We start from the raw sequence: 25443 nt of genomic DNA, 5'->3' as shown, positions 1-25443 counted from the left end.
TATTCTTATAAAGAAGAACTGAGGCATGGGGTCAAAAGAAGCATTATTGCCCAGCACTGCACCAAGACCCAAGACAACCGAAGATTGCCTTGACAAGATTCGTCACAACAGACAAGAAACCCCCTGGTTTTCTTACACACTTTCTGAGGGCATGTCTTAATGCATACATGGAAAGGGACAATGCTAACACTGTTTAACTTCGTTATTTCCCAGCTTCTAATTTTATATAGCCTGGGAGAACCAATCGTTTTGTACCTTCTTTATGTTTCTCAGCTAGATGATTGTGATCGTCTTGATGACAGTACTCGTAACAAGAAGTTCCTAGAAGCTCTTGTGGCAGATACCCTAAAATTGCTGTTGCACTGTTAGAAATAAAAAGATGAACAGCGGTGGATTCAGACAATTGCAAAGCTAGTTTTCTTCAGTATCAGGTGAAGCAAAAAATGAATATTTAATAAAATAGATGCTTACTTTCACATTTAAGAAAAGATACAGCGTTAGGATAGCTCTAAAATAATAGCAAATATAGACTGCAGTTTACCTTGGATCTGTTTGCAATGTATAATACAGGATAACAAAACTGTGTAAGAGTATCAATTCAAACACAGAATAACAGTGTTTGAAAATGCAAACCATTTGTATGCACAATTTAAATGAACACAAAGTACATATGATTATTAGCTCTTCCAATTAGGCAATCAAAGTACCAAACCCACTTAATGAGTCATTTGAAAAAAATAATAGTTAAATTTTGCTCTAAGGAATAAGTTTGAACCGACACTTTTAGATATGAGATGAGATAAAATGTATTTGCTCCAAATACTAAGATATAAATAAGCAGTCATTTTTTTGTGAAGGGCTTATTATTTTTTTTTTCTCTGTCAGCATAACTTATAAACAAATAAGTCACATGTATAGCTATGCTACTCTAACTCAAAATTTTTTATTGTGTTAATATATAGTATACAAGAGTATCCTATGATGCATTTTCATCTTGCGAACCTACACTTTCCTAAAGGACAATACACTTATTTTGCTACATAAATTATATTTTATTTTTAACAGAATGAAGTCCAAGGACTCAGATTCATGACACAGCTCTTCAGCATCCCGAAATCCTAACATGCTTAAAAAAATTGCAGTCCCTTCAGTCAGAAAAGTTCACAAGACCTAACCAAGTCATGTCGTTTTCTCTTCGTTAAAGAAGAAAACTTACCGCTGATCTACATAAACAAATTTTCCATCCATGGCAAATCGTGTTACAAATTCTGTTGCTTTGACTTTTATCTCTCCACTCTTTTGTGGAACAATGTAAGGGTGTAACCTCCCAATTGCAACAAGACAGTTAAAATTACTACTGTTCTTTTCTACATCATTTTCCTCTTCTACTCCCACCTCGCTAGGAGGCCAGTTCTTCATATATCCAGTACAGTGAATGGTACAATACTTTCTGTGATCTAATAAAAAGAAATAAAATAAGCAATTATGGTTCAAAATGTAATTAAAAAAATCTTTCACCATAAGACCAACAATCCTATTTTATGCATACTTACTACAACTGTAAAAGGCTATGGATAATGTCACAGCGTGCTTTTGAAGTAAATTTTTACTACTTAATTTTGGCTTACCTGAAGAGAGTGCTCCTAACCCTATGTAAGACTTGGGAAGATAAATTATAGGCATTGACAGTGTAGTATCAAAGGGAAAAAAAACCAAAACCAACAATAGAACAACAGCTTAGTAACCCACTGTTTCTCCTTTACATGTTTCCTTATGTGTTGTAAATCACAATAAACTAAATAAATTGATTTGGAAGCTACAGAATGTTTATCTTAAGTGAACACTATGATTCTACATATTTTTGCTGCAATTACTAAAAGAATCCATGAAGAGAGCACCCCAAAATAACCCAAATTACTTTCCACTTATCTCAGACTTCTGAATTCCTCAATTTTTACAGGAACATAAATATTAAAGAACATTTAATTTAAGCATACGCGATAATCCCTTTCTATGACTGGTAGAAACTTACTTATACAATATCCCACTAACCTCAACATACAGAGATTATGTATCCTACAGTTACTGTCTTCCCCCCAAACTGGCAAAGCAATCTTATTTTACCAAAGTATGATTGACATAGATTTGACTGCATTAACTCTCAACTATGGAAAATATCAATCAACCCTGTCAAATGAAAAATTGAGTTACCCTTCTGAAACTGCTAGTTTCCCAAACTTTTAATGCGATCTCTCTGAATGCTGCTTGCCTGAAAGCACGTTTGTAAGAGATAAATTCTACTCTCACCAAGTTAGCTGACACATCAAGGGAGATGGACAGAATTCTTCTGACTTACAATGACAGACCCATTTTAGAATGTGTTCTTTTATGATGTATCTCAACAGCAGCAGGTTAAATTAAAATAAAAAAGAAGGAAGATTCTTTCAAGATCAGAAAGAAAACTTGCCAAGAATATACTGCTCTACAGGTATACCAAACTAAATTAAAACTACGGACTAAATTAAAGACATTGGAGAAACACTGATATTACACTGATAAATTAACTTTACTATTAAAAAAATGCAAAAATGGAAAGGTATAATTCGTAAGTACACACAATACAAAACGTAAATCAGATAAAGATTTTACTTGCTTTTTTTCCTCCAAAACAGCAGACTTTGCAGGCCTTATTCATATAGTTATCTTCAAGACATATGTTATTTATCTTAACTCTTCTGATCTGCTCCAGTGCTTTCAAAAATTTGACTAGAACAGACCGTGTCTCCTAAACCAACAATGCAACCCAGGTTCCTTCCTCCCTTCCTCTTCTCAGGAGTGAATAGGGAGGAGAAAAGGACAATTAGACTGTTTTTCAGAACACGCCTGCAGTACATATTTACACTTCTCTACAGCTATTACGTGAAATCAGCGATAATTACAAGGATCACACTACTGGCTTGGAACTTAAATATACTGAATTTCAAGACAGAAAGCCCCCATTTCAGCTACACTGTTTGAATACCTTTCTTCTTTGGATTGGGTAAGCACTCCTTCTCTTCTTTGACTGTGGTCCTACTACATTTTATCCGACAGAAGAAGGATCGTCGAGCACCAGAATTCAGTCGAGCTGGTCCAGCTTGAAAATCTGTATGTACTTGCAAGCCAGCTTATAAAAATTTAGTAAAGTAGTTAATGAAAACAAAAAAAATCCAAGAATAAAACTGCTGAGCCCAAGGCCTTATCTTCAGTTTCTCATATATTCTCCTTACTGTTTAGTTACCTAAATGTTGTCCTTATAATTACAAAAGAAAAAACATCTAATAACTTTAAACAAGGCAAAGAAAATGTGGCTGCTGCACAGACTCCAAATTTAAAAAGAACTACAAAACTGAATTTAAGCTGTATTTAACATTTTGAATCATACTTTAATAAATACACTTTATCAACTTTCAACTTCTATTTGGTACATAGAGGAAGTGCAAAGATGCCTATAAAAGCCAGCTATAAGACAGTTATTAGCTGCAGAGTACAAAATGCTTTTCATATCAGAAATAACTGTAAATAGATTTGGTTAAATTAGGATTGACAGCATTTTCAGAGAAGTCAGTGATTCTTGATACTGAAGTATTTTATCCCATGTTCAACTACATCAGGTCTTTTGTAATGACAAGACCTATAAAATACTAGAAAAAAAAGTAGTATGCCTGGAAGGAAGAATGTCAGACTACAACTTGGTAAATGTTCAACAATGCTAAATTCAATCACACTTATTGCCTACAATAAGTTTTTTTTCTGTTGAACTGCAATGAATTATAAGCAGCGGATAAGCACTGAAACATGTTTTTTCATGTAAATTGTATTTCAAGCTTGTACATCCATGCACACAATTATTTCCTACATAAGAACTGACTTTATTAACATATCTTAAAAAAATAAAGAAATTTGAGTGCATTCAAATATGACTTACTTTTGCCATCTACAAGCTTTTCTCTGGGAGAGACATCTGAAGATGAAAGTTGTTCCTTAACTTTGGCAACATCTTTTGGATGCAAGTAATCAAACAAACTTTGTCCAATTAAACTGGTCTATTTAAAAAAAGAAAAAAAGAACCCCACTGTTTTAGGACAGGACACTTCATATTACAGACCTCAGAAAAACAACATTCTGCACTACTGAAAAACAAAAAACACCTTGTAAAACATCACAGTTACTATGAACTTTTATATATCAGTTTGCATTTATTTCTCCATTACTTAACATTATTTTTATCAAAAGAGGGTAGCAAAATATACAAGCTGTAACTTCCCTTTGAAAAAACAAAACTATTTAGTTGCATATTCAAGAAGATTGAGTGTTGTAAAAAAGAAAGGTGGGTTGTTTTTTTTTTTTTTTGTATGTTTACTTAACATGATTCCTGATCCTGAAGCTTATGTGCACAGATTATTTTGGGGATGGTGTGCCAAGGGAAGAAATAGAAAGAAATTAATGCTACCTATGACTCTGAGCTCTCATTTAGTTGGACAAAAGAGCATTGCTAATCAGGAGTTGATTGGAAGCTGCACAGAGCTTCTACCTCTGCATTTCTTAGTTGAAGATTTTTACAGGGATCTCCTCAGCTGGGATCCTTTCAACCTGCTTATTCTGCTGACCAAAGCTGGTCTGCTGCACTACAGTAAGCACTACTATCATCTTTTGAAACAGGAAGGAACTCTCAAAGAAGTGGGCAACCTTTTTTTTTTTTTTTTTTTCTTTTCTTTTCGATTCCTTACCAAAAAGTAGAAAGGAGCTGAGTTAATAATCTGTATTGTAGATTGAAACTTCAATTCATTTTGGACTCTTGCTGCATACAATGTGATCACTGCATAAAAGGGGAACACCTCTCCAATAAACTAGAGTCAGAAATGGACGTACTGCAAAGCTTCTAAGAAAGCAGGATAAACATTCAGCCTTTCATTTACCCAGTCTCTGTCTAATCTTAATGCAAAGCTTGCCCTTCTCTGGACATGCTCCAGGGCCTCAATGTCTTTCTTGTAGTGAGGGGCCCAAAAGTGAACGCAGTACTCAAGGTTTGGCCTCACCAGAGCTGAGTACGGGGGACGATCACCAACCAGCTCCTGATGGCTATACTAGTTCTGATACAGACCAGGATGCCATTGGCTTTCTTGCCCACCTGGGCATGCTGCTTTATAACTAATTTTCCTCAGGCTTAAAAAAAAAAAAGAAAAAAAAAAAGAAAAAAAGAAAATAATCATTTAAAGGAAATCTCTTAGGGATAAAATTAGGACATTTCAAATTATCCTTTTCCCTCAGACTTGCAATTCTACAGTATGATCAACTGAAATCCAGTTATTATTCAGGTCATGAACATTGATTGCACTTTAAAATTTTCATTCTGGGTAATTCAGCCTTAATCTGAAAGAGGTTAAACCAACAATATTCCAAGAAATTATACAAAAGAATACAATAAACCAACAAAATTTTAAAACTTCTAAATAAAAGAAATTGTAAGATAAACACAAAGAAACTCAATTATAACCACCTGATCATAATTAAGTATTTTGCAAACTGATTCTGAGACAAACAGAATTTTTCCTCTGTTACATCCAACCACAAACAGGAATCCATCCGCAGCCTGAAAATATAAAGACAGCATCTTTAAAAACTAACCATTAAAATATACAATTAATATTGATGAACAAAAGGAAGTACATTTGTATGCTTTTTATTAAATAAGTTAAAAGTCACAGCAAAAAGCAATTTAAAAAATTGCAAGGACCAAATCAGACCTTCAAATACAGACAGCTAGAGTTTCCTAAACATAGCTTTGGGAAAAAGAAAGCAGCTGCAAAACAGATTAACATGGAGTCATCTTACAGATCTTGCCAAATTGTGTTATTGCAGCAAAGGAAAAAGAAAATAGCTGCAAAAGAGAAAGGGTAAAGGGGTGTGGGCGTATGACTGCATGCAAAAACCAGAAGAAAGATTTTCTTTTAGGTATTATTTCTGCATCTTTTCCAAATTACATTGCTAAGATTTTAAATGCACAGCAAACAACTGTATTTATACGTAACTGAGATTATTATATATGCTTGCATATAGATTTCAGTATCAGTATTAAAAAACAGTTTAAGCATTAAGAATGCAGAGTGTATACAGATTTATTATCCCTTGAAGGGTTGCCATCTGCTATCTTCTGTATCTCTTCATGAAAAATCTTGTTTCCTGTACAGAGGTTATAAATCAAACCAACTAAGTGCATCAAAGCACTCGCTTGAAGAAAAAAACGTAGGGGATGCAGGGGTGGTTAGCTCACTCAAACTAAAAACCAAAGTTAACAACAAGCTTTAAAGAGGACATAATTTCACCAAGGGTTGCCTTCTACTTACCCTGAGGATTAACTGTCTGAGCTCATCATCCTTTAAAAACGAAGGTTTATACCGGACTTCTGTGTAAGAGCTAGTGGAACCTGGAAAACAGCTTATTTGTAGACATACATAGGATGTCAAAGGATACATTAAAAATTCATTTTTAACAAAATTATATTTATTATTTGGTCTTTACTTTGTAAATTCTCCTTGCAATAAAAACAGATGAATAAAAGTTTAAAGAGGTTTTTTGTTGTTTTTTTTTTGTTTTTTTTTTTTTTAAAAAAAAAGAACCAACCAAAACTCTTAAACATATGTGGATACTGAATTTGGACATACCACCAGATTTTCTCATGCCTTTATTTAGCACAAAACAAGGAAACTTCTGATCAGATATCTTCAGTATACTACTAAAGAAATGGTATTATGAGATCTGCATTATTTAGAAACACTTCACATACCTGCTCCAGAATCCTTAACATTTGCTGAAGCTGAATAATTCCTATGTTATCAGTTGCCTTCTAGCATGAATAAAGCTTCACTAATGCTATAATATATTCAGCCATCCAAACAAATCACTCCAGGTGGTTTAATTGAAAAGGTATTGTACATTTCTGCCACTACATTTACTGTCCCAGCATCTGTAGCAAATACCCTAAAATCCTTGTTAGCCATTTTAATTTATTTTTTTTTTGTGAGCATTTGCTATAATTTCATACATTATCTTATATGGTCTCAAAGCATTTGTTTTGAAGATACATATAACAACTGCACTGGATGAAACAGAGTTTTCATAATCCACTGTTAAAATAATGCTGTTTGAGATGAAGACTTTTGTTTTCATCGTCAAGATGAAGATGCATGTTTAAACGCCATGATTAGCCCGCTAATTTGTGACATTATTTATGCAAAATTCCAAGCTTCTCGGAAAAGAAGATTTTTAGGAATTCGTAGAATCCTAAGAAGAGTTGGAGGGGACCTTTAACGACCATCTAGTCCAACTCCTCTGCAATGAACAGGGACATTGACAGCTCGATCAGGCTGCTCAGAGTGCCATTCAGCCTGACCTTGAATGTCCTCACGAACATTCATCACCATCACCACTCTGGGCAACCTGTTCCAGCACCTCACTTCTTCCTTATATTCAACCTGAATCTCCCCTCTTTTAGTTTGAAATCACCCTGCTAAAGAGTCAGTGATGACTGAAAATTCCCTCCAACCTAAATTATTCTGAGTCCATTACTGTTAAGATAGACACATAATTCATTAAGACAAGGGAGATTCTTATTAGATGTTTATCCCTAATCAAATTTTTTGCAAGGCATAGCCTTTACTTACAGTTGGCTAAATTATTCTAAAATAGTATTGCCAAAAACCCTGAAATCTTACATTTAATTTGTATTTGTATATAATGTTTCTTATGGGAGAAAGAAAACCTTCAAAGCTATTCATAGCAGTAAAAGGAGATGAAAGAATATATCCTAGTTAGACCCTGATATCTACAATGGACTGTTCACTGAAATCTGTGAGTACATTGTAAGGTGACTGAGAACATAAGCATTTAATAACACTTCTTGTTTGCACTCTTTAATATTTCATAGTATTTAAGACTCAAATGTAACTGCAATCATCATCAACTATTCTTTTAAAGTTTGAAGTAATGATGTTCCTTTTGACCACAGGTAAATTTTACTTTTTTTAAATTCTTTTCTTTAGTTTAATGCCTTTTTTTGTTTGTTTTACGAAAGTACACTGGTAAACTACCCTATTAAAAAAAAAAAGTAACATTGCTGAAGCACCAACCTACGCCCCCCTACCAGTGAAACTACCTAGATAAGTAGTTAGTAGTCAGGTAAGCATTACCATGGTTTCCCATTGCTTAGAAGACATTTTTTTCTGAACCCACACTAGACAAAAAACTCATCAGAATTATTCAGTATTTCATAAGTGACCAAGCCCTCAACTTTATGCCCTTACAGAATTTTGCTGGGTTTTTATGAAAGGTCTTTATTAATGATGTACATTTTATACTCAACTAACAAACAAGAAATTCCAATACAAAAGGCTGATGCAAACCCAAAGACTGCAGTAACAAACAGAAGTATGAAGAACATTTTCCTCTCACTAGCAGTTCAGCTAGTGAAGTCAGTACAGCTGACTTCATAAACCACATGTATTACTGTTGCAGAAAGTATGAAGTGGAGACATCACAAAACATTTAATTTGAGGGTTAGAAAATAATGGAAGATGAAGCTGCTTGATCTGTGTGATTTCAAAACAGAATCAAGGAGTGACCTGATTGCAAGGCATCGCCTTAGCAAACAAGATAGCCAACACTTTGTGTTGTTTAGTATACCAGAAAGAAAAGCCAAAATGAAGCAAAATTCTAGAAACTACAAGCATATCAAATTAAATTAAAATAGACTCAGAATGGAATTCAGCAAGTAAACAGAACAGATGACCTTAGATGTATCTGCCATCAAAGAAAATATGTAGTATATCTCCTGACAGAATAAGGACTTTAAGTATTAGTTTCCTAAAACCTACCTTTTAAAGATTTTAAGTGTTGCACTGCCATCCGTAATACTGTAAGCTTGTCTAGTTTTCGTGCCATAGGATTGCATTGAGGTATCATAGCAGACAATTCCTCTATCAAATTATTCATTTTGTCTCTTCTTCGTTTCTCTGTTTGACTGTGAGCCTCTCTAAGAAGAAAAATTATTTTAAGAAAGATGTGAAATATACGATTTTCCCTACACTACTTATTAATTTCGCTTTGGGAATGTAACATATCACAAGAACAATTCCTGCATTTAAATTATTTTTCATACACCACTTCTATTTGACAACTGAATTGGATTCATTTGATCAAAGTAGCAATGATCACAATATTTACATGAAATACTGAGAAAAATCTATAAAGTAACAACTTGGAGTCACTGAATCATACTTCACAGCAACTTGATTATTTGTGGCAGAAAAAAGACACCATGAAAAATTACAAAACTGAAATTCTTCATGTGACCCTTGAAGCCAAGCAAATACCTTGACATCTTCATCGAATCACAGAATGGCCTAAGTTGAAAAGGACCACAATGATCATCCAGTTCCAACCCCCTGCTATGTGCAGGGTCACCAACCACCAGACCAGGCTGCCCAGAGCCACATCCAACCTGGCCTTGAATGCCTCCAGGGATGGGGCATCCACAGCCTCCTTGGGCAACCTGTTCCAGTGCATCACCACCCTCTGAGTGAAAAACTTCCTCCTAATATCTAACTTAAATCTCCCCATCTCAATTTAAAACCATTCCCCCCTGTCCTATCACTATCCACCCTCATAAACAGCCACTCCCCCTCCTGTTTATATGCTCCCTTCGAGTATTGGAAGGCCCCAAATAAGGTCTTCCTCCAAGCTAATTTTTTCCTCCAAGCTAATCAAACCCAGTTCCCTCAACCTTTCTTCACAGGAGAGGTGCTCCAGCCCTCTGATCATCTTAGTGGTCCTCCTCTGGACTCATTCCAAGAGGTCTGCACCATTCTTGTACTGGGGGCCCCAGGTTTAATTTGTACCAGATATCTGATGTCAACAGTAATCATCGGAATACATTATCCTCTGTGCAAGTAAGATGGGGCATTCATCCTACTACTTATTTATTTTTAAGTGCTCTAAGCACTTGCTGAAGTATATCTGAACTCAATATTCTGAGATAATCAATGTCTTCTTGATATTTAATTACTCTGAAAATGACTCAGATTGAATAAAGTCACAAACACAAGCACTTATTCATAGCATAGCGCAACAGACAACATACTTTCATGTGCTTATAAGAGATGCTGTGGAAACTGAAAGAGAAGGCTATACCTTACCTATTTTCAATGGAGGCACCAGAAGGCTTTCCCGTTCATCCACCTGCTACGGTGGGTAAGAGAAGGGTTAAGACTCTGCTCATACTCTGCCTCAGACTTTGATCTCTTGGCAAGCCTCAATCCAAGAATTCAAGCACAGAGAAAGAGCTTCTCTTAAGAAACATTTTGATCATAATATCCCTTCTAGTGCACATGACAGTAAATTTCACAAGCATTTACAACTCAGGTCACCTTTTCATTAATTCTTTCTAGTGAAGTATGTTGGTTTTTCTAGCTGACCTTTCTCCCCTCTAACATCCTTCAGCTGAACAAGGAAGGTTTAATTCATTCTATTCCCAGCCTACCCAAGAAGACAAGCTAGCCACTCAACTAACATGAGGATTATTTCCCTTTCTCACTAACACCAGACACAATGCTAGTAAATCAGACTGATCAAATCGACAACCTGTTTTGGCTAACTGATCTTCAAAACTCTTCTTTTTAGACACACTGTAACAGAAAGCATTAAAGATAATAAAGTTAACTCTCTCTGACCTGGCAGTAAGAACTAAATACAATTTTAGAGATCTTATCTTGTCTACTGTTTTTTTTTTTCCTTGAAAGCAGAAAAAAGAAATCCTTCTTCCACACAAATAACTTTGGCTCACTCACAGAAGCAATGTACTTTTCCCTCTAAAGCCTCTTAAAAAATTTGCATTGTCCAATTACTCTTGGCTTTACTGGTTCACACAAATTTTCTTTCATATCAAGTAGGAACAGTCAAAAAACATATTGTGGATGCTCCTTGAACTGTGAACCTTGGAGAAGTGAATACAAACATATGTGGAAACAGAACAACCTTTCACATTTCTAAGATTAAAGAAGAATATATAGATGTAGTAATGACTGGATAATTCAGAAAGCTGGCTGATATATTCCCCAGTTACAAACAGGAAGGGAAAAAAGTACAGCCCCCAGTAGACTTGTGAAAAGAAATAGTGGACAGAGATAACCATTGAGCAAACTTTCAACATGTGCTCCTACATTTATATATATATTCCTATATTTATATATATATATTCCTATATTTATATATATAGGAACAAATCTTGAAGGTTTGCTCAACGGTTATATATATATTTTATATATAATTTCATTTGTTCTATACTTAAGTAAAAGAAATTAACAATAGAACAGGAGAATTACCAAAGCAACATACAAAACAGATTCTTGCTCAGTGATCTGGGATACTCATTAAAGAAAAAATGAAATGTTGAGTTTAATTTAAAAAAAAAAAACAACACTGTAAATACATTTCTGAACACTTTCATTTCTTCCATTTAATTTAAATTACAACAACACTTCATAATTATTAGTTAGCATATTGTACAAATAATACTTCTGCCAAGTGCTTTCTGTGAATTTCAATTTGGATTAAGTAAGATGTGAATTCATAGTACAGCAGCAATCCTTGAATAGTTCCATATACAAGCACTTGTTCCAGAACAAGAATTCCTTGTCTTGCTTTTGCTGAATTCACTTCTACATGGGATAATTCTTAAATCACTCCGTGTGCAGACAAATCTAGTAGAAACAATTCTTAAAGTCATGCGGACTGAGGGCCAACTCCTTCATGCATGACTTGAAGGTATTACATTTGATTCTCACCTTAACAATTTTAATCTCAGGCTTTTCTTAAGTGACAGAGATTCTGCAACACAACTTTGATAAAAATTAGTAGAAAATGAGATCCCCAAGGAAGCTCTGAGAATTAATACAAAATTAGGAGGAAAAAAGGGCTAAGTTTACTGTTAGACATTTGACAGTAACCAGCAACTGCTGTGGTGAATCCTGCTATTGTTAATCCTAGTATTTACTGGCAAGACATTCTTTTCAGTACCTGAAATCTTTTATCTTAAGATGTTCTTCATCTTCATTCCTAGAGAAAACAAGACACAAACTCTTATATTGCATATTTAATATTAGGCACTTCAAGATGTAGGCAATCCTACAAATTTACTATCATTCCAACAAAACCAAAACAATTCCTAATATGAAAATTATCCACCCTCTACAAGTAATGCATACTACAAAAATACAAAGGCATGATTTCCAATATTCATAGTTACATGAACATATTATGAGGGTATTTAATGATTACGGGTCTATTTCTACCTGAAAGAAAACAAAATTTAAAAACTTGATCTTATTTTAATGTTTCAAGTGTGATTCTCTATTCATCTTCTTTTCTCTAAAATTTTATAGCCAAGAGATTAAAATACCATACCACACAGCAGCGATTGGAAAGAGAAAACTAAAAATGAAAGACAATCACAATGCTAGTAGCATGACAAATATTTCAGAAGCATTTAAAAATAAGTGGATGAAGCAAAGAAAATGCTCTTTTTCCTTCTCCAAGATTACTGGAATGCCCACCACCATCTTTATGAATTTCAGAAAACAGCCTAATAGATGCCTGCCAAGTCGGCCTGTACTATTTAGTACTTGCACCAAGATTGCTCCCACACTAACATTGGCAGCTGTTTTCTTTAACATAAACCGATAGAACATTTTTTTAATGTTTACAGCAGTATTCAAGCTTTTTTTTTCCTTTTTAAATTCAGCAGTGTAGACATCTCACAGTTCCATTTCAGAGGTGAGGCCTGCTAGCCTTGGGATCATTTTAGAAGAGGTGTATGTTGTACCGGAAGGCTTATAAGGACAAAGGTACATCACTCAGCATATGTTCCTTATGAGAAAACAGAAGTAGGAAGCAGAAAGACAGCTGGTGATTAGAGCTTTAGGAAAGAGTTCAAAAGCTGCTTCCACTTATAACCAAGCACCGACCCCAGGAAGAATGAAGTAGCCAGAGTCAAATTAACAAGAGATTAGAGATTTCAGCTGTTCAACTCAGGATTTTCCTAGATCCCACGCATCTTCTAGGCAGTCTGATAAACCCAAATGCAGACCTAGACAAGTTAGCAATACCTAACGTTTTTTCTTTCATGTTTAAATAAACTTTTACCAGGAATGTGTATATACTACAAACCACAGTAATTAATACCGTTTTTGCTTCCGTCTTTGCTAGCAAGGCCAACTGTTTCCAGGGTACCCAGGCCCCTGAATTGGAAAACAACAACAGGGAGTGAGGTGAAGTGCCCACAATCCTCTAGTAATCTGCAGGTAGCCTAGTACATCATTTGAACGTTCATAACTCTATTGGGCTGGATGGGATTTATCCACAGGTACTGACAGAGCTAGCAGATGTGCTTACCAAGGCACTTTCAAACAATTTACCAGCAGTCACAGCTAATTGAGGAGGTCCGAGTTCACTGGAGGTTAGCAAATGCGATTCAAATCTGCAAGAAGGGCAGGAAAGAGGATCCAGAGAATTAAGGCCTGTCAGTCTGACCACAGTACCAGGGAAGGTTATAGAATAGATCACCTTGAACATCACCACAAAGCATACACGGGAAAATTAAGTGATCAGATGCAGCCTACACAGGTTTTTGAAAGGTGAGTCCTGTCTGACTAAACTAATCTCCTTCTAGGACGAGATGACCTGCTGAGTAGATGAGGAAGACTGTTGATGTTGTTTATCTGGATTTTAGTGAAGCATTTGACATTGCTTCTCAAAGCATTCCCCATGGAAAAAGGTCTGCTTGTGGTCTGGACAAGTGTACAGTTTGCTGGGTGAAGAGAACTGGCTGGATGATTGGGTTGAATGAATCCTAGCAAGCAGTGTTCAAATCCATCTGGTAGCCAGGGAGTGATGTTCCCCAGGGCTCAGTACCGAGGCCTGTTTTGTTTAACGTGAGAAATGGATAAGAGAACTAGAGCTATTTAGTTTGGTCTGAAGAAGAGGAAGCTGAGGGGAGACTTAATTGCTCTCTAAAGGTATCTGAAGGAAGGATGCTACCAGGTGGATGTCAGTCTCCTTCTCCAAATACATACCAAATGATACCAAATGATAAGATGAAAACTTCAGCAGGGCAAGTTTTGATTGCACATGAGGAATTATTTCTTCATAGAAGGAGTTCGTCATACATTGGAATGGCCTGCCCAGGAAGTTGAAGCCTTCATTCCGGGAGGTGTTTAAGAGATATGGGGATGCGATGCTACAAGTACCCAAAATAAGTGTGTGGCAAGGTGGGAGTTGGCCTCCATTCCCAGGTAACAGCTATAAGACAAGAGGAAATGGTCTCAAGTTGCTATTGCAACTTGCAGGGGAGGGATGTTAGGAAAAAATTCTCCAGAAGAGTGGTCTGGTGCTGGAATGGGCTGCTCCAGAAGATGGTTGAGTCACCAACCCAGGAGGTGTTTGAGAAACATCTAGATATGATAGTAAGGAATGTGGTTTAGTGGGCAACACTGGTGAATGGTTAGACTAGGTGATCTTAGAGGACTTTTCCAACCTTGGCAAAACTGTGATTCTAAGGAACATGGAATACTGAAGGAAATCACTAAGCCCAATTGGTGGTTGGACTTGATGTACTTGAAGGTCTCTTCCAACCACAATGACTCAATATTTTGCCTTCTCTGACCAGAAGAGGTGAAGAGACAAAGGGGATCCAGACCACCCACAGTGCAGCATGCAGCTTCTTGATTACATCTCCTCTTCAGGACCTTCACTTGGGGAAGGAACCACAGCAACTCTGCTGCTCAAGGAGTCACATTTTTCAATGGATTCATACAGCCTCTGTCCCAACAGCTGTGCTGTTACTGTTTAAAATAGCTAGATTAAGGCTACCTTGAAAACAGAGCGACAGTCTGCTTCGTGACTCAAAGATAGATACATTTAACTTAGAAATAACAAGAGCTGTATTATTCAGAAAAGAAGTTAAAGAATACCACCTTTTCCTATATTTTCCCCTTTATTAAGCATATACCTGTTTTCTTCTAAAAGAAAAACAGGGATATTAAACACAAAACAGGATTACCTTTACAGCTTTCCATAATAAGAACAATGGAAAAATCCACAAAGAAATGAGCTACATTCAGGAAAAGATTTTATTGCTAACCACTAAGCCACACACCAAACACTGCCTAGAAGGATAAAAGAGAACAGTGAATAGCTACAAATATTTATCTAAGCGAGGTACTGAGGTGAAGAGAAAGAAAACACAACAAGATAATCATATAATTAATAACTTTCCCATAATACATACACATACCAAAGGTTTTTATTCCTTTATTTTTTCTTTTAAAGATTGGCAGAGCCAATCTTAATTTTAGCTTGTCACTCTGTAATAACATTATTTTAACATTAGATGCCGTTCTTATGTTTTAAAAAGCAGGTTGACAAGGCTTGGGAATAAACGAAAAAAAAAATGTTTAAATGCATCAACCCTGAAGAGTATGAGACATTTTCCTCACCTCTTTGGTCTTGTTATATGTTATTTTTCTTTCTTTCCTATTCTTACCTTAATTTCAACACAAACAGGTCTGGTGAGCTTACGAGCAAGTCAGAAAATCTTTTTGAAAGAAACAACAGAAAACTAACACTGGATGGATCTATCCACCCCACTAACTAGATACGTGTTAATTACTTTTACTTTTTGCTGTACAAACACAAGACAGACGTTCCTTAAGGCGAACCACACACTTTAGCTATCCAATTAGAAAACTGTGACATGCTTACAGCACTGAAAATAGAAATGGGTTCATTTATAAAAAGTACCTTTTCTGAGGATCCCCATCAACTTCAACTGTATCCCTGTAGAAACAGGTAATGAAGTAAGCAGATTAAGCAGACTTTGAGGCAGAAAATGATGACTCAATATACCCAATGAAAAAAGTTGCTATAGAAGAAGTTCAGTGGAAACCCCACTTAGCAACTTATTTTCAGCAAGGTCATTCATCTTTTGAAACTAGGAATTCTTTTAAACTGTAACTTCATCAACTGAATATTTCAACTAGATGTGATATTTATATATTTATTTTTTATATTTAATATTTTTTTAAAATATATTTTTTTTATATATATATATATAATATATATATATATAATATATATATATTTTTATAATATTTATTTATTTTTTCAGACAGAAGTTTCATTAAATGAGAGATAGACCCAAACTTCAAGGAAACTGCATTGATGAAGCAGCACTTTCATTAATCATGTAAAATCAACTAGTGCTTCCAAGGAACATATTTTTTTAAAGTTACTGTCCTTCTGAAGTGTTCAGAGATCTAGAAGATAGACATGAAGCTGTGAGTTGACAATTACATCAACATCTACAGCATGGCTATGTTCTGTGGATCAGTGAGCTACATACAGAAAGAGATAACTGCTTACATAATTACAAATGGATGTAAATTTCTTACACATACACTTTTTTTAGAGGTTGATTTTCCACACTAGTTTGGAGATACAGAAGATCTGCATGCTGACTTGCATGAATACTTCTGTCTGATAAACATAACTTAGAGCAGATTATTTAAATTAGTTATTCCAAATGTACAGGAAAATACATATTTGGTCAACTGGCAGTTAGAAAGTAAGAGAAAATAGTTGACTGTATCATCTCCGCAATCAAGTATGACCTGCTTAAAAATGCAGAGTTCTACTGCAGGAAGATACCCATTTTTAGGTCACAGGTCCTTTTGGATATTTAAATGTCTGCCCTTGTTGCTGAAGAAGCAATTCTGATTCTACATTAAAGATTTTAGGGATTCTATTATAACAGTTCAGTAATTTGTTGCAAACAGAACATCTTTACATGCAGGAAAAGAAAAAGAGAGCCAGGACTGAAATTTTATCATGAGACAAACGCCCCAGACATTTCACTTGCAGAATCCTACATATACCTCTTTGGGTAGAAGGATGATTTTTTTCTAGTTTCAAGTGCTCAAAACAGTCAAAGAACACATTTACAAGAAAGTAAAATCAATTGTTGTGGCTTTTAAAGGAAAGGGGATTCAAAAGTCACATCACAGAAATAAACAAGCATCTCAGATTTCTGCAGAAACAGACAGAATCCATTTACTTACTGGTTATCAGAATCACTTCCTTTGCGCTTCCTTGGAATCTCAACCACAGAATTGTTGAAAGAAGTGGTAGCAGGCTTAGTTATTGGATTCATGAGGCTGGGGACTCCAGAAGCAACGCACGGGTTTCCATCTACTGGGAAATTATCTGCATATGAGAAAGAAGAAAAAAGAAAAAAAAGGCCATTGTATAATAAGAACATCATGCACCCATTCTGGTTTTTATCTGGAAAAAAAAAAAAAACCCAAATGGGTGCCTTTCACACCTAAGACACAAAGCCCACAGAAGTTCCACTGCAAATACCTACGCACATAAAAAACCACAATGTTTGCACAGTCCTATAAAGTTCTTATCAACTCATTCAGCTCACCAAGGCAATATAAAACACACATCTCCTTTTCTTCGCTCAGTCCTAGCAGATAACGCTTTAATCTCCCAGCACCTCCAGAATCCTGCTGCACAGTCCCAAGATGTGATCTAGCTAGCGATCCAAATACTAACTCTAGATTCAAATCTGAAAAAACATACAGAGAACTGTTTTTTAAACAAGCTGAACATCCAGAAAGAAAAATGTGCCATAGTTCTGACATAAATCTATGATTACTCGTAACATCAGCCATGTAAGTTAAGACAGCCTTGAAAGCTTGTCAAGTTTTGCCTCAGAGTTTTCTTTGAACTCTTCCTCTCAAGGCAAACTACTTTGTTTCTGGGTTGGACAAAAGAGAAGACAAAATAACCCCAGCAACCCAGCAACATATTTGAGAAGAAAAATACTCTCAAGGAATCTAAAGCACTAACCTTTTTAATTCCCCCCCGGTTATCAGTGTAAAACCATTCCAAAGAAATACCCAGCTTAAAAGAAACAGGACTAACTCTGAGCAAATATAGGCACTTCCATTCACCTCCTGAGCTGAGGGCAGTATCCAAAGACATATGGAAAGGGTTTTTACTGAAAGGGTTGTTAAGTGCTGGAATAGCCTCCCCAGGGTGTCACCATCCCTGGATGGGTTTAAAAACCATTTGGATGCGGTGCTCAGGGATGTGATTTAGCAGAGGGTTGTTAGTTAGGGTAGTATGGCTAGGGGGTGGTTGGACTTGATGATCTTAAGGTATTTTCCAACCTGAGCAATGGTTGAATGACATACATCTCAAAACAATAAAGGATTAATTCCACGAAGCAACAGAGGATGGATTAACAAAGACCTCTTAAGGAAGCGCGCATCTCCTACTTTAGCTGCAGGCAAAAACCAAGACAGGCTCTTTTAAAACTCAGCAGGAAGAAAAATGGAATATTACTGAGAGCTTCATTTTACTATTATTATTGCTATTTTGCAACTGTGCTGCCTTGAAATGACAAATAAAAATCTGTAAAAATAATGATATGCAGTGTACACGTCTTTCCTCTTCGGTGTAAGCATATCTTACACCAGATAAATGAACTTCATGAACTCCTAGGTTCTCTATTTCTATATTCCTACAGAAAATGTAGGAATATTACTCTGGAGAGTTCAATCAAAATAGGCTAATACTTGAGCGGCATCGTCTGGTCTGCCACTAATCCTCTTTCTACCGAGTCAGACTATCCAGAGTCAGCCCCTGTTTTATCGTAGAAACCTCTTGAACTCGTTAAGCCACAGCGGAAGTTCGAAAGAAAATGAGCTAAAAACTCAGGGAATCAAAAAACATTTGTCAAATAAGTAACAGCTCCTGGGCACCTGCACCAGAAACACAGTTGTTTCAAATACATGACAGATGCTAATTAAGGTTATTAAAACGATTTATGAAGAAATTGCATCACATCTACAAGGGCAAAAACTGCAAATGTTTCAAATATCTTTCTCGTTAATTATCACTCTATAATAGTCTCATTTGATATTTCTATCACAAATTCTTGCAGTTATAAAAAGAAACAAAAACTCCAACAATCCCAAAGGAACTTCTTTCAGTAAAGAGTAATTTTAGCTTATCAAACATCGGTAAACAATGTCACTACAGCACGTTTTTGAAACACAACCATCCTTTGTCCATATTCAGCTAACAGTACTTACTAAATAGAAATCTAAACATACCAAAGGCAAGAATGCTTTCAGCACAACAGCTCCTTTCAGCCTTCAATAAAGCAGGACAGAACAGACCCACTGACCTAAATACTCCTTTGCACACAGATGGCCAGCCTGCTTTCTAAACCACATCCCTTAAAGAAACAAAATGAATTGGAACGATGTATCATTTACAGCCTTTCCAACTTAGCCTTCATTTTATCAAAATATCTGACATTTTTCCCAGCGTTCTGGCAATAAACTCTGAATACCTGCACCTATTTCCTTCATGTTTCCCAATACCATCCTTTTCTTTTTTCTAAACCAAGAAAAACTTCAGTGTTTAGATCGTCAGCAACAGTGACCCATTAATAACTTGTCCATCTAAGTGTTTAGATGATAGATTGAATCCTTGAACAACACCTCAAACAAACACCCTGAACACCACCTTAAATGCCATCTAACTTTAACTTAAGGAAGATAGAAAACATCAAGAATCTGTATTGATTCTCACCTTAGAAGTACCAAACTTAGTATAAAAGAAACAACTCTGAATTTAATTCTGAATTCAACAGACAAGAGCAAGCATTTTTCACACCTACTACTCACTGAACAAGAAGCAGACTGAAGCAGTTCATAAAGCGAGGTCAGCTTTAAGAAGTCAGTAAGAGTGCTCTACAATAACCTCTTGGGGCTTTCTGCAATAGCTTTGGTATGGACCGGGTGATTCCAAAGTGCTCACTCTCTCCCTGAAGAATAACTTAATCTCTTCCACACAGCAATGAAAGATTCCTTTATTTCTCTGCCTACACCACTTTAGAATGGATGGATAAAGCGATCAGAAATCATTTGGGTCAGACAGAGCATGACCTAGAATGCAGTCCAGTAACCAGGAACTACTTCTATGACTGGAGATTCTCAGCTACATTCCTCTGAGCCTTTTCTTCTCCAGGCTGAACAAGCCCAGCTCCCTCAGCCTTTCATTGTAGGAGAGGTGCTCCAGTCGTAGATCATCACTGCAGCCTCCTGTGGCCCTGTTCCAACAGCTCCGTGCCTTTCTTGTGCTGAGGGCCTCAGACTTGGACAGGACCCCACAAGGGCAGAATAGAGAGGGACAATCACCTTTATCTCCCTGCTGTCCACACCTCTTTTGTTGCAGCCCAGGATACCATTGTCCTTCTGGGCTGCAAGTGCCCACTGTAGGCTCTCATTAAGTAAGGACTCTAAGACCTTCTGCAGGGCTACTCTCAAGGAGTTCTCATCCCAGCCTGTACACATATTTAGAATTGTCCCAACCAAAGTGCAACACCCTGCACCCAACCTTGCTGAATCTCATTAGGTTTGCACAGGCCCACTTTCCAAGCCTGTACAAGACCCTCCGGATGACATCTTTTCCTTTTGCTGTAACAACTGCAAGACAGAGCTTGGTGTAATCAGCAGACTTGCAGGGGGTGCACTCAACCCCATCATCTATGGGTGCACTCAACCCCATCATCTATATCACTGATAGAGATGCACCAGTCATAAGACAGATCCCTAGAGGTCACCACTCATCACCAGCTTCCACCTGGCCATTGATAAGAACCTTCTGGTTGAAACCTTCCTACTAATATCCACCAAATAGTTCACCCTTCAGATCCATTACCCTCCAATTTAGAGATGAGACCGTGGTGTGGAACCATGCCAAAGGCTTTGCACAAGTCAAAGTAGATGGCATCAGTTGCCCTTCCTTTGTCCATCGATGTTGTTGGCTCCTAAACAAAGATGGTCTATGAGAAGAGTTAAGGCCAAACTCTATCAGCCATAAATGGTGAGATTCAACCGAGCAAATAATCAAGTCCACATCTGAACTAGCCATTCTAGTTTCTCTTGGAGAGTAGAAGGCATTTCCAGGATGATTCATCTCAGCTTAAAATAGATTCCTACAATCAGTTTGATAAAGTACATTTCTGGGGTGATTCATCTCAATCTAAAATAAATTAGTGCAGTTAGATGAAGTACAGTCCAAGAGTGCCTACCTCCTTCCCTTCAGTAACCACTCGAAGAAGAAAGTAACTAGCTGAGACACCAATGTCCATGCGCTGGGTATCTAAAGGTAAGTGAGACGAATCCCACACAAGGTAGCCATAAAATTATCACACAATTGTTACAATATAATAGCCACAGACTGCTGCTGTATGCCTCATATACAAGTTACAACATCTAAATCCATCTATCAGGATATCAGGATTGATACTCTGAACATGAGGCTGAACATGAGCCGACAGTGTGCCCAGGTGGCCAAGAAGGCCAAGGGCATCCTGGCTTGCATCAAAAACAGTGTTACTAGCAGGAACAGGGAGGTAATTGTCCCCCTGTACTCAGCATTGGTGCGGCCGCACCTCGAGTATTGTGTTCAGTTTTGGGCTCTTCACTGCGAGAAAGACACTGAGGCCCTGGAACGTGTTCAAAGGAGGGCTACGAAGCTGGTGAAGGGTCTGGAGCACAGGCCTTGTGAGGAGCGGCTGAGGGAGCTGGGATTGTTCAGCCTGGAGAAGAGGAGGCTCAGGGGAGACATTACTCTCTATAACTTCCTGAAGGGAGGTTGTAGTGAGCTGGGGGTCGGCCTTTTCTCTCATGTAAACATTGATAGAACTAGAGACAATGGTTCCAAGCTGCGCCAGGGGAGATTCAGGCTGGACATTAGGAAGTATTACTTGTCAGAAAGGGTAGTCAGGCATTGGAATGCACTGCCCAGGGAGGTGGTGGAGTCACCGACCATGGGAGTGTTCAAGGAACGTTTGGATGTTGTGTTGGGGGATATGATTTAGCTGGGAAGTATTGGTGATGGTTGGACTAGATGATCTTCTAGGTCTTTTCCAACCTTGATAATTCTGTGATTCTGTGAGGATACCAGGATATTACAGCAAAGCATATTCACTGATATTTGCCACCTACCTCAGAAAACAACAGAAAAACAAAAGAACCCAAACCATGATGGGTGGCACACTGCGTATTCTGAAGATAAATGTACACAACAGACTTCGAGAATTACTCTGTGGCTGCTTAAGTTATCGATGTGGTAACACTAACACAATCTTTCTAAGAACAAGAACACACTTACAATCCAACTTCCCATTCTGAAACACATTCTGGCAGAAGAAGAAAGAAGCTGCTTTGAATTGAAGCTTCTAAGAGCACAGATGCATTTTTCCAATCTTTTGAGAAACATTCTGTAATGAGCTTTAAATAATCAAACTATTAAAGCGTGTATTTTGCAAACGTGTGTTTTTCCCTTGGCACGCACAAAAACCATTTGCAAGAAATTCAAGCTTTGGCAAGTTTAAAGAACTCAAAACTGCGCTAGAAGTGGGCGTAGTTAAGATGACACATAAGTGGTCCTTCCTCTGACTATGTAAATGACTTACTGAAACTGAAATCCATCCACAGGAGTTACTAGGCTGCATCCATGTTAGTAAAAGCTATAGTACCATTGCAGCAGGTTAATAGACAGAAGGAGGTGGTTGCAGCAGAAGTCCCTGTTTCTAGATTTTAAGTAGCCCAGTGAGCTTATGTTAAATTCCACTGTCTGGTTCAGTGGACCAAAAATCCTTACAAACCACGTGTTCTAAAGCTGTCTGAGAACCAACCCTTACCTCAGTTCCTTAAGTTTGGAGCTGGAGAACATTTGGCCTGGAGTAACACTTGCCTTCCTATAGTAAATTTCTGGTTCCATTTCTTCTGAAGCATTTAAACTCATTTATATATATATATATAAAACGCACTGCAAGCCAAACTAGTGAGCACTGAACAAGGATGGCTGATCACATCAAAATAATGCTGCTGCTTTGAATCACAACGCTAACACACACACATCCTCTGAGTGCTTACTTGATATAAGGGTCTCAGCCTGAAGACCTTATGAGTGCAGTCACACAGAGAAGCAGGGGTATCCTGCCTCCCACCCAATATCTAGGTATATAATCAATCTAAACTAATAATCTCCAAATCAGAGAGATGTGGATTTGATGGGTGGATCACCCGGTTGATAAGGAATTGGATGAAAAGCTGTAGAAAGAGAGAGGTGATCTGTTCTGTGTCCAGGTGGAGGCCATTGATGAACAGTGTCCCCCAGGGGTCTGTCTGGAACCGGTGCTCTTCAACATCTTTATCAGTGATGGAATTAAGTGCACCTTCAGCAAGTTTGCTGATGATACCAAGCTGAGTGGTGCGGCTGACACAGTGGAAGGAAGGGATGCCATTCAGAGGGACCTCAGCAGACTTTAAAGGTGGGCCCGGGTGAATCTAATGAGGTTCAACACAGCAAAGTGCAAGAGTTTTGCACTTGGACTGAAGGAATCTCAGGCATATATACAGACTGGAAGGAGCAGCCCTTGAGAGCAGCCCTGCAGAGAAGAACCTGGGGTTCCTGGTGGATGAAAAACTGAACATGAACCAGCAGTGTGCTCTTGCAGCTCAGAAAGCAAATGGGTTCCTGGGCTCCATCAGGAGAGGGGTGGCCAGTAGGGACAGGGAGGTGACTGTTCCTCTCTACTCTACTCTTGTGAGGCCCCATCTGGAGTACTGTGTCCAGGTGTGGAGCCCTGAGCACAAGAAAGACATGGAGCTGTTGGAGAGGGTCCAGAGGAGGGCCACAAAGATGATCAGGGGGCTGGAGCACCTCCCCTACAGAAACAGGCTGAGGGAGCTGGGCTTGTTCAGCCTGGAGAAAAGAAGGCTGTGGGGTGACCTCATTGCAGCCTTTCAGTACCTAAAGGGAGCCTATAAACAGGAGGGGTTTCAACTATTTGAAAGGGTGGATAACAGCAGGACAAGGGGAAATGGTTTTAAGTTGAAAGAGGGAAGATTTAGGTTGGATGTCAGGGGCAAGTTCTTTACCAAGAGAGTGGTGAGGTGCTGGCACAGGCTGCCCAGAGAGGCTGTGGATGCCCCATCCCTGGAGGTGTTCAAGGCCAGGTTGGATGGGAACCTGGGCAGCCTGGCCTAGTATTAAATGTGGAGGTTGATGGCCCTGCATGCAGAAGGGGGTTAGAGCTTGATGATCCTTGAGGTCCCTTCCAACCCAAGCCATTCTATGACTCTACGATAATCTAGATTTTCTCAACTGCTTTACTACTCAAGATGCACAAGTTTTGTAACACTCAACACACACTTCTTATTTGAAGACATCAGCTGTCTCTGACCACCTAAGCAATTAGGGATACCTACCTGTATCTATACATGCACACGCTCACACAAGACAGCTGATGATTCCAATAATTTCAAAAAGCTTAACATCACGTACACTGCTTTATCTTACTATGGAACTGTTTTTCTAGAATTATTCCAATGAATTCTTACTGCAGGTTTTCATTAAAGAATGAGAAAACTATACCTATAACCTACATACATACAGTACTGCATGAAGAAGGAAATGTATAGGTTTATGCATCACTGGACAGGCCCTCAGGTCTGAACACATAGAAAACAATCAACCCTATTTTCTAAATGGGAGTGAGAGTTGTATCAGAAGATATTCTTGCTTTTAAAACTTTACGAGCTAATGAAAATCACATCCAGACTATTTAAAGCTAGTTTATCATTCAGACCACACCCCACTGTATAGACTCAGATAAAGCTGGGGCAACCATTTTCAACTGGGTCAAGCTGTGAAAACAGCAGAAACGTGCTGCATAAAGCAGATGTGCTTTCTGTTGTTTGGGTTTTTTTTACAGTGCGTTTTATAAGCGTGCATGAAACAGGAGAAAGATGCAAACAGCAGCGACGAAACCATCTTAAGCACAATACTAAATAGGGAATTAACTCTTCTAGGATAGCTTAAGAACACTGGGTTGGCTTTTATTGTCACAAGTTGATTAAAAGAAAACTTTTAATATCCTAAATCATAGGATAATTGATAATTGATATTCATAAACTGAATATCAGTATGGGCAACTGACAGTTTTCTGTATTTATTCTTACCATTCAGAAGAAAATAACCAGGAATCGTAACTTACTAATTAAATAACGCCTTCACTTAATAGACCTTAAAACACCAGTTGTTTGCTCAAACTTATTACTGCATTAAAAAGCATGACTGCAACTAGCTAATGTAAAGATACCCACAAGCCCTAGGAAGATTACCCTGCTTTCCTCGTCACTTCCAGGCTCAAATCAGGTCACTGACAGAAACTGAGAGTCTCATATATCTCAATTTATT

The 25443-nt window shown here is 37.6% G+C and overlaps 1 protein-coding gene across 4 annotated transcripts in view; it reads right to left on the bottom strand.

Annotated features, from left to right (window-relative positions):
- ARNTL2 (aryl hydrocarbon receptor nuclear translocator like 2) overlaps window positions 1-25443 on the bottom strand; it is a 36695-nt gene that overhangs the window by 9929 nt on the left and 1323 nt on the right. For 2 of the 4 annotated variants that reach the window (XM_015868838.2, XM_015868850.1), the window contains exons 2-11: window positions 17208-17352; window positions 15892-15927; window positions 12112-12150; window positions 8913-9070; window positions 6387-6466; window positions 5540-5632; window positions 3968-4085; window positions 3023-3166; window positions 1217-1457; window positions 256-362 (exon numbers count right to left, since the gene is read on the bottom strand). In XM_015868838.2, the coding sequence (XP_015724324.1) occupies window positions 256-362; window positions 1217-1457; window positions 3023-3166; window positions 3968-4085; window positions 5540-5632; window positions 6387-6466; window positions 8913-9070; window positions 12112-12150; window positions 15892-15927; window positions 17208-17352 (1161 nt within the window). Of the gene's footprint in view, window positions 1-255; window positions 363-1216; window positions 1458-3022; window positions 3167-3967; window positions 4086-5539; window positions 5633-6386; window positions 6478-8912; window positions 9071-12111; window positions 12151-15891; window positions 15928-17207; window positions 17353-25443 lie in introns of those variants that run through there. The other 2 variants (XM_015868844.2, XM_015868858.1) reach the window with 2 other exon arrangements.

Source organism: Coturnix japonica, chromosome 1 (genome assembly GCF_001577835.2).
Source record: "Coturnix japonica isolate 7356 chromosome 1, Coturnix japonica 2.1, whole genome shotgun sequence".
Classification (NCBI taxonomy): domain Eukaryota; kingdom Metazoa; phylum Chordata; class Aves; order Galliformes; family Phasianidae; genus Coturnix; species Coturnix japonica.
Note: the sequence above shows the minus strand (reverse complement) of the source record. Positions and strands in the feature narration are given on the sequence as shown.